This window comes from Mobula hypostoma, chromosome 6, assembly GCF_963921235.1.
Source record: "Mobula hypostoma chromosome 6, sMobHyp1.1, whole genome shotgun sequence".
NCBI lineage: Eukaryota > Metazoa > Chordata > Chondrichthyes > Myliobatiformes > Myliobatidae > Mobula > Mobula hypostoma.
Window position 1 is genome coordinate 97,141,786 of NC_086102.1, and position 16,651 is coordinate 97,158,436.

At 44.5% G+C, this 16,651-nt stretch overlaps 1 protein-coding gene across 6 annotated transcripts in view; it reads right to left on the reverse strand.

Moving 5' to 3' along the window:
* LOC134348228 (succinate--CoA ligase [ADP-forming] subunit beta, mitochondrial-like) overlaps nt 1–16,651 on the reverse strand; it is a 191,129-nt gene that overhangs the window by 78,398 nt on the left and 96,080 nt on the right. For all 6 annotated transcript variants that reach the window (XR_010018378.1, XM_063051292.1, XM_063051291.1 and 3 more), the window contains one exon: nt 5,999–6,160. Coding sequence is in view for 5 of the 6 variants with exons in the window: in XM_063051292.1 (XP_062907362.1) it covers nt 5,999–6,160 (162 nt within the window). In the remaining variant the exon portion in view is untranslated. The remainder of the gene's footprint in view (nt 1–5,998; nt 6,161–16,651) is intronic.

A 16,651-nucleotide genomic window follows, 5' to 3' on the forward strand; every position in this document is an offset into this window, starting at 1 on the left:
CCGAAGACCCTGGGCCTCGGATTCCTGCTCGGGGTCCATCCTGTCACCCAGCTTACAGCATCGCATCTCCTCTCTCTGTCCCCATTGCACCTTCTGCCCCAAAGCCCGCGAAAACAATAGCTTACAGACACACAAAAAAGAAAAACATCTATCCAATTGGTTAGCAAATGAATACAATTCTCGTAATTAACCCAAACAAGCTGCTAGAGAGAGAACCACTGTCTCAGCAGTTAACATCACAGAGAAGCCATTTCATCAGCCTTAGCAATAACATAAAAGCAGAAACCCCTTACCAAAAGAGGTACCAAAAGAGATGGGGGAGATCTTCAATTGATTTTCTTGCATCTGTATTTACTCAGGAGTCTATAGAAATGAGGTAAAATAGCAGTGAGGTCATGGACCATATACAGATTACAGAAGGGGAGGTGTCTGCTATCTTGAGGTAAAATAGGATGGATAAATCTCCAAGTCTTGATAAGGTGTTCCCTCGGGCCTTGAGGGAGGCAAGTGCAGAAACTGCAGGGGCCCTGGCAGAGATATTTAAAACATCCTTCGCCATGGGTGAGGTGCCGGAGGTTTGGAGGGTAGCCATTGTTTAAGAAAGGCTTGTAGAATAAGTACATAAATTACCGGCTGGTGATCCTTATATCAGTAGTGGGTAAGTAATGGAAGGTATTCTAAGGGACTGGATATGTAAGTATTTGGTCAGCCAGGGACCAATAGTCAAACTGGCTTTCTGTATGATAGGTCGTGTTTAACTAATTTTATAGAGTTTTTCTATAAAAAGCTCTAAAACTCTATAAAAAAAGGAAGTTACCAGGAAATTTGACGAAGGCAAAGCAGTGGATGTAGGCTACATGGACTTTAGTGGGGCCTTTGTTGAGATCACTCCTGAGAGGGGTCCAAGAAGATTCAGTAGCTTGGCATTCAGGATAAGGTACCAAATTGGATTAGACAGTCGCTTTGCGGGAGAAGCCAGAGAATGATAGCAGATTGTTGCCTTCATAAATCAAAGTACAGAGCACAGGAGTTGGGAGGTTACATTGAAATTGTTTAAGATGCTGGTGAGGCCTAATTTGGAGTATTGTGTCCAATTCTGCTCACCTACCTACAGGATAGATATTGATAAGATTGAAAGAGTGCAGAGAAAATTTACAAGGATGTTGCCAGGACCTGAATAATAAGGAGGACTTTATTCCCTACAGCAGCGGTCCCCAACCATCGGGCCACAAAGCATGTGCTACCGGGCCGCGAGGAAACCCTTCCTCATCCCCTGTCTCGCCCACTGTTGAGCTTGAACGCATGCAAGGTCATTACCCGCGCGTAATCTATGTCACTGCGGGAAGGAGATCAACTCCTCGAGCTTGCAAATGACGGTGGACTGAAAAGCATGTTTGATATAACATCTCTGCCAGCATTCTGGATCAAAATCAAGGCTAAATATCCTGAGATAGCCACGAAAGCACTAAAAATGTTGCTTCAATTTCCAACATATCTCTGCAATGAATGCAACGAAAACTAAGCTGAGGAATAGACTGGACATAAGGAATCCCCTTCGAGTATCGCTGTCTCCCATTACCCCTCAATGGGACCATCTCGTTGCAGGGAAACAAGCCCAGGGCTCCCACTGATTCAGCGATATTGGTGTGTTGCAATGATTTTATATGTTCATATGGGGAAAATATGTGCTGTGTGTTTAATATCCAAACGTTGCTTAAAATGTTATGATGCTATTGACTGATAAGTGACTTATATAACCATTATAACAATTACAGCATGGAAACAGGCCATCTCTACCCTTCTAGTCCATGCCGAACGCTACTCTCACCTAGTCCCACCGACCTGCACTCAGCCAATAACCCTCCATTCCTTTCCTGTCCATATACCTATCCAATTTTTCTTTAAATGATAATATCGAACCTGCCTCTACCACTTCTACTGGAGGTTCGTTCAACACTTACTTCAAGCTCCCCTGTCCTCCCCTGATAATTGACTTATCACTATATTCATGCAAGGAAAATATGTGCTGTGTGTTTAATATTAAATTCGTTAGATAAACTCTTTTAGAAATGAAATTGAGTGTATTAGCCACTTATCACCTATATTCCGGTCGTGATTAATACCCCCCTGCCCCCGAAGAGAATCGCCAAAAACGATTTGCAGAAAAAAATTGGCAAGCCACGCATGTGCACTGGCGCCCGCGCAAGGCTTCATCGTCATTGTAGTCTTTCTCTGGGTAAATACAACGTATTTGACTGCTACTCTTGTCCGTTGGCAACCCTACCCCCCACCTTTCCTCCCCCCCACCCCCCCCCCCGGTCAGCCAGTCCGCAAGAATATTGTCAATATTAAACCGGTCCACAGTGCAAAAAAGGTTGGGGACCCCTGCCCTAGAGTGTAGGAGGATGAAAGGAGATTTGATAGAGGTTGCATGAGACAAGAACTAGAGGTCATGGGTTAGGTGTAAAAGGTGAAATGTTTAGGGTGAAAGATGCAATGTTTAAAGGGAACACGGGTGGGAACTTCTTCACTTAGAAGGTACTGAGAGTGTGGAATAAGCTGCTTCGGAAGTGCTGGATGCAAATTTAAGAGAAATTTGGATAGGAGAGGTATGGTCCGGGTGCAGTCAGTGGGACTAAGCAGATTAATAGTTCAGCATGGACTAGGACTTGTTTCTGTGCTGCAGTGTTCTATTACTCTATGATATATCAGCTTACGAATGTGAATGTAGTTAGTTTAAAAAAAAGCAGTCCTCAACAGAAAACTACTTTCACTTGTTATGAAGGTTGCTCCCAGAACTTCACTGCATATCACACTAATGCACTGAGGCACCTCCCATTCTGAGTGACTCAAACACTGAAGCTGCTCAAAATTAGTGGGTTGATAATTAATTTATGGACTCAACCCTATCCAGTCCTCTGTTAAGAGCATGGAATTCTCTCCCTTTTGATCCAACCTCCAATCCTCACCCTCCACTGTTCCTGCTAACCGGGATTAGATATTGTGATAAGATACCCATGCTCCCCATGCAGCATGGACATTGATAATGAACAGAAGGAATAGAATTTGGGCCCTCCTGCCTGATCTGTAATTCAATAAGATCATGTTTGATCTTTTATCGCAGCTCCATTTATCCATAATGTTGGATTCTTTTAATATCCAAAATTCTATCAATTAGGACGATACCACTGAAAATATAAATAAATGATGCTAAATAGATTGTGAGAGAGCTATACAGCAGAGTGAAAAATCAATTCTTTTTATATCAAGCTAGACCAAGACAGCACATACAAGTCTAATATGCAAATATAGGATGAGTACCCCTTATCCGAAAATCAAAAAATCCAAAAACTTACGAAATTTTTTGGAGCACTGACATGACATAACAAATGAAAAATTTGTTGTTGTATTTTCCCAATGCTGCTGTGTTGCTTTTGTTACCCTACACTCATTGTATTTCAGTTAATGATATGTAATAATTTTTATTGTTAAGTACATATGTACGATGAAAAAACAAAAAGTTGCTGGAAACACTCAACAGATTAGGCAGCACTATTGGAATAAAATTGATTTAATGTTTCAGGTCAAAGACCCTTTATCAGGTCACTGAGTACTTCCAAAGCCTTTGTGTTTTCATTACAAAGCAACCTTAGATAAATTTAGAGTGTACACAAAACCAAAAAAAGCATATTAAACAAGTTCACTTAACCACGTAGGGTTATAATATTGTGTAACAACAGAGAACTTGCTTTAATAAAAAGAGGCAGGAATGGAACTAAATATTCTGGGATACAAAGTGTCCATAAAAGATGAACTGATAGGTGAGAGCACATTAAGAAGAATGCAAGAATGCAGCAGTGCTGAAAGGAGATGGTGGAACAGCACAATCTATTTAAACAATATTAGACACAAGTAAAATTCTTGGTTTATTTTCTGCTATTCTTTTTCCTCAACTGTTTGCATCTAATACCCACCCTCCAGCCTGCCTCCCACTTTCACTCCTCTGCCACCTCCAACTGGATCAATCTGCCCATCATCCTTCACCACTCCTCAGCCCAATTATCCTGTCTCATCATTGCTTCTCTTCTACTCTCTATACCAGCTATCTGCACTCTCTGTGGTGATGAAAGGTTAACAATCCCTTCCCCACCCACAGATGCTGCTCAATCCGCTGAGTTCTGTCAGCAGTTTGCTTTTTGTTTAGTCCCATCTCAACGGCTTATACTCAAGGAGATTCCACATATGCCATATTCAACATTTAATGTTAGATATATAATTTGGCACTGATTAAGATATTGTACAATTAGAAGTTTGGTTCGCCTGCCTTAACATTTTAGTCCATGCTCTAATAAGTATAAGGTTCGTCCATTGTCATTGATGAAGACCTCAACACCAGTAGTACTTTTTATGAGGTCGAGTTGCGAGCTCAACACTCAATCCGGCATGGATGGAAAGCATGCCCGGATGCAGCTTGACTGGATTCGAACTCGGGAACCTTCACTCCTGCAGTCCAGAGCTGATGTCACTGTGCCACCAGTGATGGTGTTTCTTATTATGGTGTCGAGACTAGCGCTTGATTTGGGTTTAAGTGAAGGAGAGTAGCACAGCGTCAGCTTCACTCTCTCTTCCCGATTCCCATCTGGATCCAATAGCAAGACAAGTGTCGAGATGGCTGGAGATGGGACTAGGCGCAGTGGATGACCAGGACGTCTTTTGTGTCTTGTCCTGCTCTATACATTCCACGACACTTGCAGAGACCGCCTTCTTGACCATTGGACCCTCCATTGGTCTCATCCGCTCAATCTGCCGGAGTCTGCCTTCACATGCTGGGATAGGCAACTCCCTATCTCACCAAGGGTTTGAGACCCATCGGCTACCCTCACCTGGTTTAGCCAGCTTGTCGAAGTCGTTGCCCGGGGTGTGGCCGCTGTCACATGCAAACAGCTACGGGGAGCCACAGGTGAGAGCTGAGTTCCAGTTGGGGACCAGAAGTGGACAAACCGCCCTGAGAAGGACGAGACATGTTCCCCCACCAGACGTGCTTCCCCCCCCGACACCCCATACACCCCCCCATGCTCTAATACAGATATGGGAACTGCACAATGTTCATCGCATTTGAATATTCTTTTAGTTGGCAAGATGTCATGTTCATTAAGGAGATGGCATGGTCAGTACCATCTCCATTAGTATACCATTATATAAAAAGTAAAGGCATCCGTTATTTTTGCGAGACCATGCATCTGCACCTGGAAAGTCTTCACTCTCCAGGGCACAGGCCTGGACAAAGTTGTATGAAAGTCCGGCAGTTGCCCATGCTGCAAGTCTCCCCTCTCCACGACACTGATGTTGTCCAAGGGAAGGGCAAGGGCCGATACAGCTTGGCACCGGTGTCGTCACAGAGCACTGTGTGGTTAAGTGCCTTGCTCAAGGACACAACACGCTGCCTCGGCTGGGGCTCGAACTCACGACCTTCAGGTCGCTAGTCAAATGCCTTAACCACTTGGCCACATGACAACACAATACCATTATATCTTTTCACAGTATAGACACACAAAAGATTCCTGATACTGAAATCTGGAGCAAAAAAAACTCCCAGAGGAACTCAGATGGTCTGACAAAATCTGTAAAGAGAAATGGAGAGTCAACATTTCAAATCAAGACCCTTCAGGACCAAAAAAGGTGAAGAGAATCAGTGAAACAAGAGCTGTCATTCAAATTTCCAATGTTGCAGGTATTTTCAGTTTAAAGGATTAACCATGTTACAATAATGATGCACCTTGCCTCTTCCTTAATACCACCAGTGCAAAAAGGAGCATAAATCAAATTACAAGTCATGAAGAATTTGCTCTGCACACAAGCAGTTTGGAATTCGTTTGGATTTAGGGTTGAGAGTTGAATGCTGATCATGTTACATGATGCCATTGGAAACTGAGGTGATTTTCACGCATAGCCACTTGAACGATGAATGCTAATGATGTATCCAAAACACTTCACTTACCCAAACAACCAATATTTCCATCCAGCCCAATGTAATTAAGATCTGAATCAGCTGCTTGTTTGTCCTGTGCATCTTCTTGACTCCAGTCCTGCTGGGCAAAAATATCCTTCTGCCGGAAGGCAGCATAAGAATCAAAGTTGATTTTTGCATCCATGCACATTACTAGAAGCAAAAAGCAGCAATGGTTAAAACTACATCCATCACTAATATAGCAATAGCCCAGCAAATGTTCAGTTGTTAAAAATTGCTTGCATAATTGTCAATGAACTAGGTCTATGCCAGCTGATAAAAGGTCAAGTAACAGGAAACAGTTTACTCTTAAAGCAGCAGTTAAAACTGAGCTCACAAAATAGCATCACCATTTCAGTCTCAGTGAGCAATTTTGTACAGTGTGCAAATTTAACAGCTCACAATAAAATCAACTACAACTTTTTCCTGATGACAACTGAACAACAAAATTATTTGACCGAGATGTTTAAATAAAGAAAATACACTGTTTGTTTCCTTAACTACAAATATCTGTAATTTTTCCAATAACTAATGAGAAACATTCCATTATAATGTGCTGATGGCTACAATAAACATGCTTGGTATAAATATGCCTAGAAGAAATTAATTGAACAAGTATCAATCACAGAATTTATAATAAAGGGTAATATCAAAACTAGGATTATTACCACTGTCTGTATAACGTGAAGTTTGTTGCTCTGTGGCAGCCAAACAATGTAAAGACATAAAAATTACTATAAATCTATAAGGTGAAGCTTAGGAGGGATAATGGCACCTAACGGTGACTCCTTTGCTTGCATCTTCGGAAAGAGCTCTATTTCCACCTTTTAGTATCTTTATTTTTCCCTTTCAGGGTTCTTCTGAAGACCCTGACCTGGAGTTACACGCAGGCTTTGGTTAATTGTGGGAAAGGGACCCATTCTCAGGGTTCCACAACTGGCCGTTATTCGACATGCCAAGGGTTTGGCCTGAAAGTCTCAATCGTGTTCAGAAGCCTAAGATCTCAGGGCTCTGGAGTCGGTGTCACGGCAGGAGACTCGTGTGTCGTCAGGGAGGCCGGAAAATCTCTCACTATGGGCCCGAAGACCCAAAGTCTTTGTGATCTTCAGACACAGACCTCGAAAAAAGCAACAAAATGGACTTTTAACATTGTAAACCGTGTTGTTAAAGTTGTTATGTCTCCTACTTGTTATGAAAATGGGGGACACCTCCCACTCCCTTGCCAGGGAGAGAGAGAACCTGTGGTTTGTCTAATGTCTGATGAAATGCAAAGCCTTAGGAGTGACTTTGGTCTGTGTCTTTGCTATTGCTTGGCACACGCTTGGGCTCGGTGATGGTACCGAAGTGCTTTTTTTTGTTGGTGGGGGGAGGGGGGACCATTGCTTGCTGCTGCTTATGCGCGGGAGGGGGGAACTGGGAGGTGACTTTGAGGTTCTCACATTTAACTGTCGTTCATTCTTTGGGGCACTTCTCTGTTTTCATGGATGTTTGCAAAGAAAAAGCATTTCAGGATGTATATTGTATACATTTCTCTGACATTAAATTCGACCTTTGAACCTTCAAAATCACCAGATAGAAAGAAGTCACAAAACAGAGGAATAACCAGAGAGTGTACATGGACTGTTCAGAAATCTGACAGTGGAGGGGGAGATGTTCCTCAATCATTGAGTGGTTACAGCTCAGGTACCTCCTCCTAAATGACAGAAACAAGCAGAGTGCTTGCCCAAGATAGTGAGGATAAAGATCAAGACAAATAGCTACATCTTCGTCAATATAGCTTATCCTGTTGAACATGAAGGGAAAAAAGTTGGTTTAAAGAAAATACTGTAAGTTGAATTGGACGTATTTACTTCACTTCATGAAAACAAAGCAAATAAATAGGTGCAATGAATACTTTCTTAGGAGTTTTGGTTTGTCACCAAATCCTATAAAAACTTAAATAGATGTACTATTGAATGTGTCCTGACTGATTGCATCATGGTCTGATCACAGTAATTCAATGCAGAGGAACGCAAGAAGCTGCAGAGAGTAGTAGACTTGCCCCAATACATCATGGGTAGATCCCTCCCAGCATTGGTAGTACCTACAAGAGGCACTATTGTCTGGGACCAGAGGACACAATCTCAGAATAGTAGGATGTCCCTTTAGAACAGAGACAAAGAGGTATTTATTTAGCCACAGGGTGGTGAAGTAGTGGAATTCATTGCCACAGAAGGCTGGAGGCCAAGTTATTGGGTATATTTAAAGTGGTGGTTAATAGGTTTTTCATTTGTAAGGGCATCAAAGGTTGCAACAAGGTAGGGTTGTGAGGGATAATAAAACAGCCATGATGGAATGGCAGATGGGTCAAATGGGCTAAATCTGCTCCCAAATCTTATGGTCTATGGTCTAAGACGGTAACATCAATCGTCAAAGACCCCAAGTATCTGGACAATGCCAACTTCCGCAGCTGCAATTGCACAGGAAGTAGAGAAGTTCCACACCACAGGTTCAAGCACACCTACTTCCTTTCAAACACTCAGTTCTTAAACCCACTGGCAAAAGTTGAGCAACACTATGCCTTGGATCACTTTGCACTGATGGATTTTGGAGTTTAAGTCCAAGGTTCTTTTAGAAGTCAGGAAAGAGGCACAAAACTTGTTTCATGATCATTTTATTAAGAGTTGATAGAACAAAGGGAAGGTGAAACAAACAGGGACAGATGTCCACTACTGGAGAGAAATTAAACATACCACCTAGTATAAAACAGCTACTTTTATACTAGAGAAATAAGAAAAATCCCATTCTAAATTTATAGATAAAAATTATCCAATTAGAAAATATTTATTCAATACTGCAGCAAAAATCAACCATGAGAAAACACTTATTCACTTAATGCAAAGCAAAGAAGCTTCTAGAATTATATTTTGTATTACAACTAGAACCGTGTTAACTGTTCTGTGCATGCAATAGCCACAAGGAATCATAGTAAGCAGTTACTTATATTTAATTATTTAAAATACAAGCAGATAATTAATTGTTAAACTGCAAAGAAAACAACAATAAAGATCTAATTAAACAGATAGAATTAAACAGATGGATCGAACACTAAAATGTCTTATTTTTGTTCTATGTTCTTTCTTGTAAAATTGTGTGTTATGCTATATTGGAGGGGTCGTGAAATTGTGTGTTATGCTATATTGGAGGGGTAGTGACTGTCATGTGACAGCACTGCCCATTACCTGCTCGAAAGACATGCCAATAAAGGTTTGACCCCTCCTCACCCATCAATGCACACCTAACCATTGGTCCTTTTAATTAGCCTTGTACTTGGCCTCGGGCAATTGGTCTTTGTAATCAGCTTAACTCTGCTGGCACCGCGCCAATGGCCTTCCTGTGAATTACCTGGGTGGGACCCTCCAGCCCTGCTGCACTATAAAGGGTGCCACGTGTACTGGACCCTTTCTCTCTTTGCCATCTGAGAGATCACTCTGCTTCACTCCAGGCTGAGAACCGTGGAACAGCACTGGATAAATTATTCTCCAGTCGTTCCAATCTCGGCCTGAAACGTTGACTGTATCGCTTCCTATAGATGCTGCCTGGCCTGCTGCGTTCACCAGCAATTTTTATGTGTGTTGCTTGAAATTCCAGCATCTGCAGATTTCCTCGTGTGTGCGTGGAGAAATTATTGGTAAGTTATGCATTGAATAGGGCTGGGAGTGTTGGTTATTGTCCCTAAAAGCAGAGAGCTGTGCCTGCACAGAGTCAAGGGTGGCAGGTATCATATTGACTTTTCCCTTGGTTGTGTGTGTGTGTGTGTGTGTGTGTGTGTGTACTTTGTTCCCACTTGATTTTCCCACTTTCGTTATTAATTGTCTGTGTGTTTTATTGCTGATCCGACTACTGTAAATTGTGTGCGTGTGCTTGTTGCTTCTGTTGCCATTTTCCCATGTTTGCCTTCTGTAAATAAAATCCTTTACTACCAAGGCTGTGTGTCCAGAATCCTCGCCTTTGAGACCCTACCAAATCTGTTTCCTCACTTACAATTGGCGCTGCGAGCAGGGTCTCAAGGTTCTTGGCTGGACACAGGCATGGGAAAATGCTCTGGGACAGGAGCAAAAAAGCCCATGCAGGCACCGATGATAGGATTCCCAGGTGCACCGACGAGAGAGAGGAATTTGAGCGCTTGGCCAGCCTACTGGCGGACCATGGTAAACTGGTGGACAGGTCTGAGCAGTTGGACCCACATGGCGAGAAACTGGGGCACCACATGGTCTCCCTCCTTAAGAAGTTGGGGTTCCCCAAAGCCAAAGGGAGTCAAAGGGGTGCCTTTTGGCTGTTCGTGTCCCTCCTGAGATGCCAGGTTAGGGTTTCTGGCCAGATCCAGCAGTTATGCAACCAGAAGGACAGGGAGTTAGAAGAGCTCCAGCAGCGCTGCTCCACGCTGCAGGAGGCAGTATAAGCTGCCCAGACTCGAGCCAACGATCTCAAGGTCAGGGGGACTGAAGTCACCTGCAGGCTAATACAGCTGCAGCAGGCGTGGGCAGCCCGCCGGTCTGGCTGGCAGCCGGACCCAAAAATTCGAGACCTGGTCTAGTGCAGTGACAAGCTGGACGGGTGGCTGGGGGACGGGGATATATGGCTAAACAGTGACAAGGATGGGATGCCCGAGGAGCCTAGGCCCAACAACCCCCTGCGCACCCGAACTCCTGCATGCTCCACCCATCACCACACGGTCCCAGGTCCACGCAGAGAGGAGGAGGAATGAGGATGATCAAGCCGCAGAGAGGCATGCCCGTGGTCCCTCCGAGACCACCGAGACCCGGGATTTCTTCCCAAGGGAGCTGACCCAGCTGGCGGATCGGTACCGCCAATGGCTGGGTGAGCACCTGGCCGCGTGGCTGCTCCAACTGTGGGATGAGGGGGCCACCAACTTGAGCCTCTCTCATCAAGAGGCGAGCGCCCTGGGGAGCATCTCTAACCAACAAAGCATCAACAATGCCCTACCGGCGTCACTGCCAGAGATCTGGGAAGGCACTACCTTGTGGGATCGGGTGGTGACTGCAGTGAGGGTCCGATACCCCACCCTCCTGAAGTGGGATCTACACGGGTGCCCGCAGTAGGGTACGGTCAGTGAGGGCACCTAGGTTGTTAGACAGTGGGCGCTGGTCAACGGCACCTACCAGGGAGCCTGCGACCGTAATTTTTTAGAAAACACCTGGGTGACCGCTGCCCTAGCGGGATATCTGGTCACCACCGCATGCCCCGATTTAAAGTCAGTGATCCTGCCCCTCATGGCACCAGCTAACGGGAGGACCGTGTGGGATGCCATCACCCTCCTGGAAGGGCTTGAATATATGCAGCGAGGGGCACTCACCAATGTCCTTAGGACAGAGGCAAGGGTTGGAAACACAATCCCTCCCCGCTTTATTCACAAGCAGCTGTACATGGACCTGGTGCACGCAGGGGTGGGCTGCGACAGCATACCCAACCCTGACCTCTACACCCTTTGTGGGGGGAAAACAGGCCAGGGAAAAACCAACGCCTGCCCGAGGATTAAGCCCGACACAGGGGGCACCCCCAACCTCCGGACCATGCAGCCAGCCCACACCGACACGAACTCGCCCTCTGCTCCCTCCCCCACCTGAAACTGTCTCTCCTACCATCAAGGCAGAGCTCAGAGAGCTGCTGAGACAGGAAATGTCCCAACTTCACCAGCAGGACAATTCACCCATCTGTAACTGTCAGTACAGAGTGCCAGGGGGACACCAAGACATTACTGAGGCCATCCAAACCCTAATGCAGGAGGGTGTCATTAGACCCACAGCCTCCCCCTTCAACAGTCCCGTCTGGCCCATCCGCAAAAAGGATGGGTCGTGGTGCATGACGGTGGACTACCGACACTTAAACAAGGCAGCCTCCCCCCCTTGCTACCGCAGTACCCGACATGGTCACCCTTGTAGAAGACATTGCGAGAACCCCAGATAAGCCCTGGCAGGTATGATATTGTGGCCATCACTGAGACGTGGCTAAAGGATGCATGTCTCTGGGAGCTGAATGTCCAAGGATACATGGTGTATCGGAAGGATAGGAAGGTAGGCAGAGGGAGAGGCGTGGCTTTATATTAAATCATTAGAAAGAGGTGATATAGGATCGGAAGGTGCAGAATCTTTATGGGTTCAGCTAAGAAATCGCAGGGGTAAAAGGACCCTGATGGCAGTTATTTATAGGCCTCCAAACAGCTGCAGTGATGGGGACTACAAATTACAACAGGAAATAGAAAAGGTTTGTCAGAAGGGCAGTGTTATGATAATTGTGGGGGATTTTAACATGCAAGTGGATTGAGAAAATCAGGTCGGCACTGGATCTCAAGAGAGAGAATTTGTAAAATGTCTGCGAGATGGCTTTTTAGAACAGCTTGTTGTTGAGCCCACTAGGGGATCGGCTGTAATGGATTGGGTATTGTGGAATGAACCAAAGGTGATTAGAGAGATTGCAGTGAAGGAACCCTTGGGAGGCAGTGATCATAACATGATTGAGTTCACTGTGAAATGTGAAAAAGAGAAGCCGAAATCTGATGTGTCGGTATTTCAGTGGAGTAAAGGAAATTACAGTGGCATGAGAGAGGAACTGGCCAAAGTTGACTGGCAAGGGACACTGGCGGGAAAGATGGTACAGCAGCAGTGGCTGGAGTTTATGTGAGGTGAGGAAGGTGCAAGACAGGTATATTCCAAAAAAGAAGAAATTTTCGAATGGAAAAAGGATGCAACCGTGGTTGACAAGAGAAGTCAAAGCCAAAGTTAAAGCAAAGGAGAGGGCATAACAAGGACGCAAAAATTAGTAGGAAGACAGAGGATTGGGAAGTTTTTAAAAACTTACAAAAGGAAACTAAGAAGGTCATTAAGAGGGAAAAGATGAACTATGAAAGGAAGCTAGCAAATAATATCAAAGAGGATACTAAAAGCTTTTTCAAGTATATAAAGAGTAAAAGACAGGTGAGAGTAGATATAGGACTGATAGAAAATGATGCTGGAGAAATTGTAATGGGAGATAAGGAGATGGCAGAGGAGCTGAACGAGTATTTTGCATCAGTCTTCACTGAGGAAGACATCAGCAGTATACCGGACACTCAAGGGTGGCAGGGAAGAGAAGTGTGCGCAGTCACAATTACGACAGAGAAAGTACTCAGGAAGCTGAATAGACTACAGGTAGATAAATCTCCCGGACTAGATGGAATGCACCCTTGTGTTCTGAAGGAAGTAGCTGTGGAGATTGCGAAGGCATTAGCGATGATCTTTCAAAAGTCAATAGATTGTGGCATGGTTCCGGAGAACTGGAAGAATGCAAATGTCACTCCGCTATTTAAAAAGGGGGCTAGGAAAATATAGACCCGTTAACTTGACATCGGTGGTTGGGAAGTTGTTGGAGTCGACTGTCTAGGATGAGGTTACAGAGTACCTGGAAGCATATGACAAGATAGGCAGAACTCAGCATGGATTTCTTAAAGGAAAATCCTGCCTGGTAAACCTATTACAATTTTTTGAGGAAATTACCAGTAGGCTAGACAAGGGAGATGCAGTGGATGTTGTATATTTGGATTTTCAGAAGGTCTTTGACAAGGTGCCACACATGAGACTACTTAACAAGATAAGAGCCCATGGAATTACGGGAAGTTACATACGTGGATAGAGCGTTGGCTGATTGGCAGGAAGCAGAGAGTGGGAATAAAGGGATCCTATTCTGGTTGGCTGCTGGCTACCAGTAGGGTTCCACAGGGGTCCGTTTTGGGGCCACTTCTTTTTACATTGTACATCAATGATTTGGATTATGGAATAGATGGCTTTGTGGCTAAGTTTACTGACGATACGAAGATAGGTGGTGCTGAGGAAACGGACAGTCTGCAGAGAGACTTGGACAGATTGGAAGAATGGGCAAAGAAGTGGCAAATGAAATACAATGTTGGAAAGTGTATGGTTATGCACTTTGGTAGAAGAAATAAACGGGCAGACTATTATTTAAATGGGGAAAGAATTCAAAGTTCTGAGATGCAACGGGACTTGGGAGTCCTCGTACAGGATACCCTTAAGGTTAACCTCCAGGTTGAGTCAGTGGTGAAAAAGGCAAATGCAATGTTGGCATTCATTTCTAGAGGAATAGAGTATAGGAGCAGGGATGTGGTGTTGAGGCTCTATAAGGCGCTGGTGAGACCTCACTTGGAGTACTGTGGGCAGTTTTGGTCTCCTTATTTAAGAAAGGATGTACTGATGTTGGAGAGGGTACAGAGAAGATTCACTAGAATGATTCTGCTCTTGGACTGTATTCCTTGGAGTCTAGAAGAATGAGGGGAGACCTCATAGAAACATTTCAAACGTTGAAAGGCATGGACAGAGTGGATGTGGCAAAGTTGTTTCCCATGATAGGGGAGTCCAGTACAAGAGAGCATGACTTAAGGATTGAAGGGTGCCCATTCAGAACAGAAATGCGAAGAAATTTTTTTAGTCAGAGGTTGGTGAATCTATGGAATTTGTTGCCACAGGCAGCAGTGGAGGCCAAGTCATTGTGTGTATTTAAGGCAGAGATTGATAGGTATCTGAGTAGCCAGGGCATCAAAGGTTATGGTGAGAAGGCGGGGGAATGGGACTAAATGGGAGAATGGATCAGCTCATGATAAAATAGCAGAGCAGACTCGATGGGCCGAATGGCTGACTTCTGCTCCTTTGTCTTATGGTCTTATGGTATGCAGTAGTGGATTTGGCCAATGCAGCTTTCTCCATTCCCCTCCATCAAGCTTGCCAGGAGCAATTTGCATTTACATGGGATGGGAGACAATACACTTTCTGTCACTTACCCAAGGGCAATGTCCACAGCCCAACAATTTGCCACGGCCTAATTTCTCCACCGCTCTTCCACGGTTCTCAGCCTGGAGTGAAGCAGGGTGATCCCTTGGATGGCAAAGACAGAAAGGGTCCAGCACACGTGGGACCCCTTATAGTGCAGCAGAGCTGGAGGGTCCCACTCAGGTAATTCACAGGAAGGCCATTGGCTCGGTGCCAGCAGAGTTAAGCTGATTACAAAGGCCAATTGCCCGAGGCCAAGTATAAACCATATAACCCTATAACAATTACAGCACAGAAACAGGCCATCTCGGCCCTTCTAGTCCGTGCCGAACTCTTGCTCTCACCTAGTCCCACCGACCTGCACTCAGCCCATAAACCTCCATTCCTTTCCTGTCCATATATCTATCCAATTTAACTTTAAACGACAACATCGAACCTGCCTCAACCACTTCTGCTGGAAGCTCATTCCACACAGCTACCACTCTCTGAGTAAAGAAGTTCCCCCTCATGTTACGCCTAAACTTTTGCCCTTTAACTCTCAACTCATGTCCTCTAGTTTGAATCTTCCCCACTCTCAATGGAAAAAGCCTATCCACTTCAACTCTATCAATCCCCCTCGTAATTTTAAACACCTCCATCAAGTCCCCCCTCAACCTTCTACGCTCCAAAGAATAAACACCTAACTTAGAAACCATAGAAAAACTACAGCACAGGAACAGGACTTTTGGCCATTCTTGGCTGTGCCGAACCATTTTCTGCCCAGTCCCACTAACCTGCACACGGACCATATCCCTCCATATACCTCCCATCCACGTATCTGTCCAATTTATTCTTAAATGTTAAAAAAGAACCCGCACTTACGACCTCGTCTGACAGCTCATTCCACACTCCCACTACTCTCTGTGTGAAGAAGTCCCCCCTAATGTTCCCTTTAAACTTTTCCCCCTTCACCCTTAACCCATGTCCTCTGGTTTTTTTCTCCCCTTGCCTCAGTGGAAAAAGCCTACTTGCATTCACTCTATTTATACCCATCATAATTTTATATACCTCTATCAAACCTCCTCTCATTCTTCTACGCTCCAGGGAATAAAGTCCTAACCTATTCAACCTTTCTCTGTAACTGAGTTTTTCAAGTCCCGGCAACATCCTTGTAAACCTTTTCTGCACTCTTTCAACCTTATTAATATCCTTCCTGTAATTTGGTGACTTGTTCAACCTTTCTCTCTAACTTAGGAGATGAAACCCAGGCAACATTTTAGTAAACCTCCTCTGTACTCTCTCAATTTTATTTGGCAACTTTCCTATAATTCGGTGACCAATACTCAATACTCCAAATTTGGCCTTACCAATGCCCTATACAATTTCAACATTACATCCCAACTCCTATACTCAATGCTCTGATTAATAAATGCCAGCAAACCAAAAGCTTTCTTCACCACCCTATCCACATGAGATCCCACCTCCAGGGAACTATGCACCATTATTCCTAGATCCCTCTGTTCTACAGCATTCTTCAATGCCCTACCATTTACCATGTATGTCCTATTTTGATTAGTCCTACCAAAATGAGGCACCTCACATTTTTCAGCATTAAACTCCATCTGCCGTCTTTCAGCCCACTCTTCTAACTGTCCTAAATCTCTCTGCAAGCTTTGGAAACCTACCTCATCATCCACAACGCCACCTATCTTAGTATCATCTGAATACTTACTAATCCAATTTACCACCCCATCATCCAGATCGTTAATATATATGACAAACAACATTAGACCCAGTACAGATCTCTGAGGCACACCGCTACACACCGTCCTCCAATCTGACACACAGT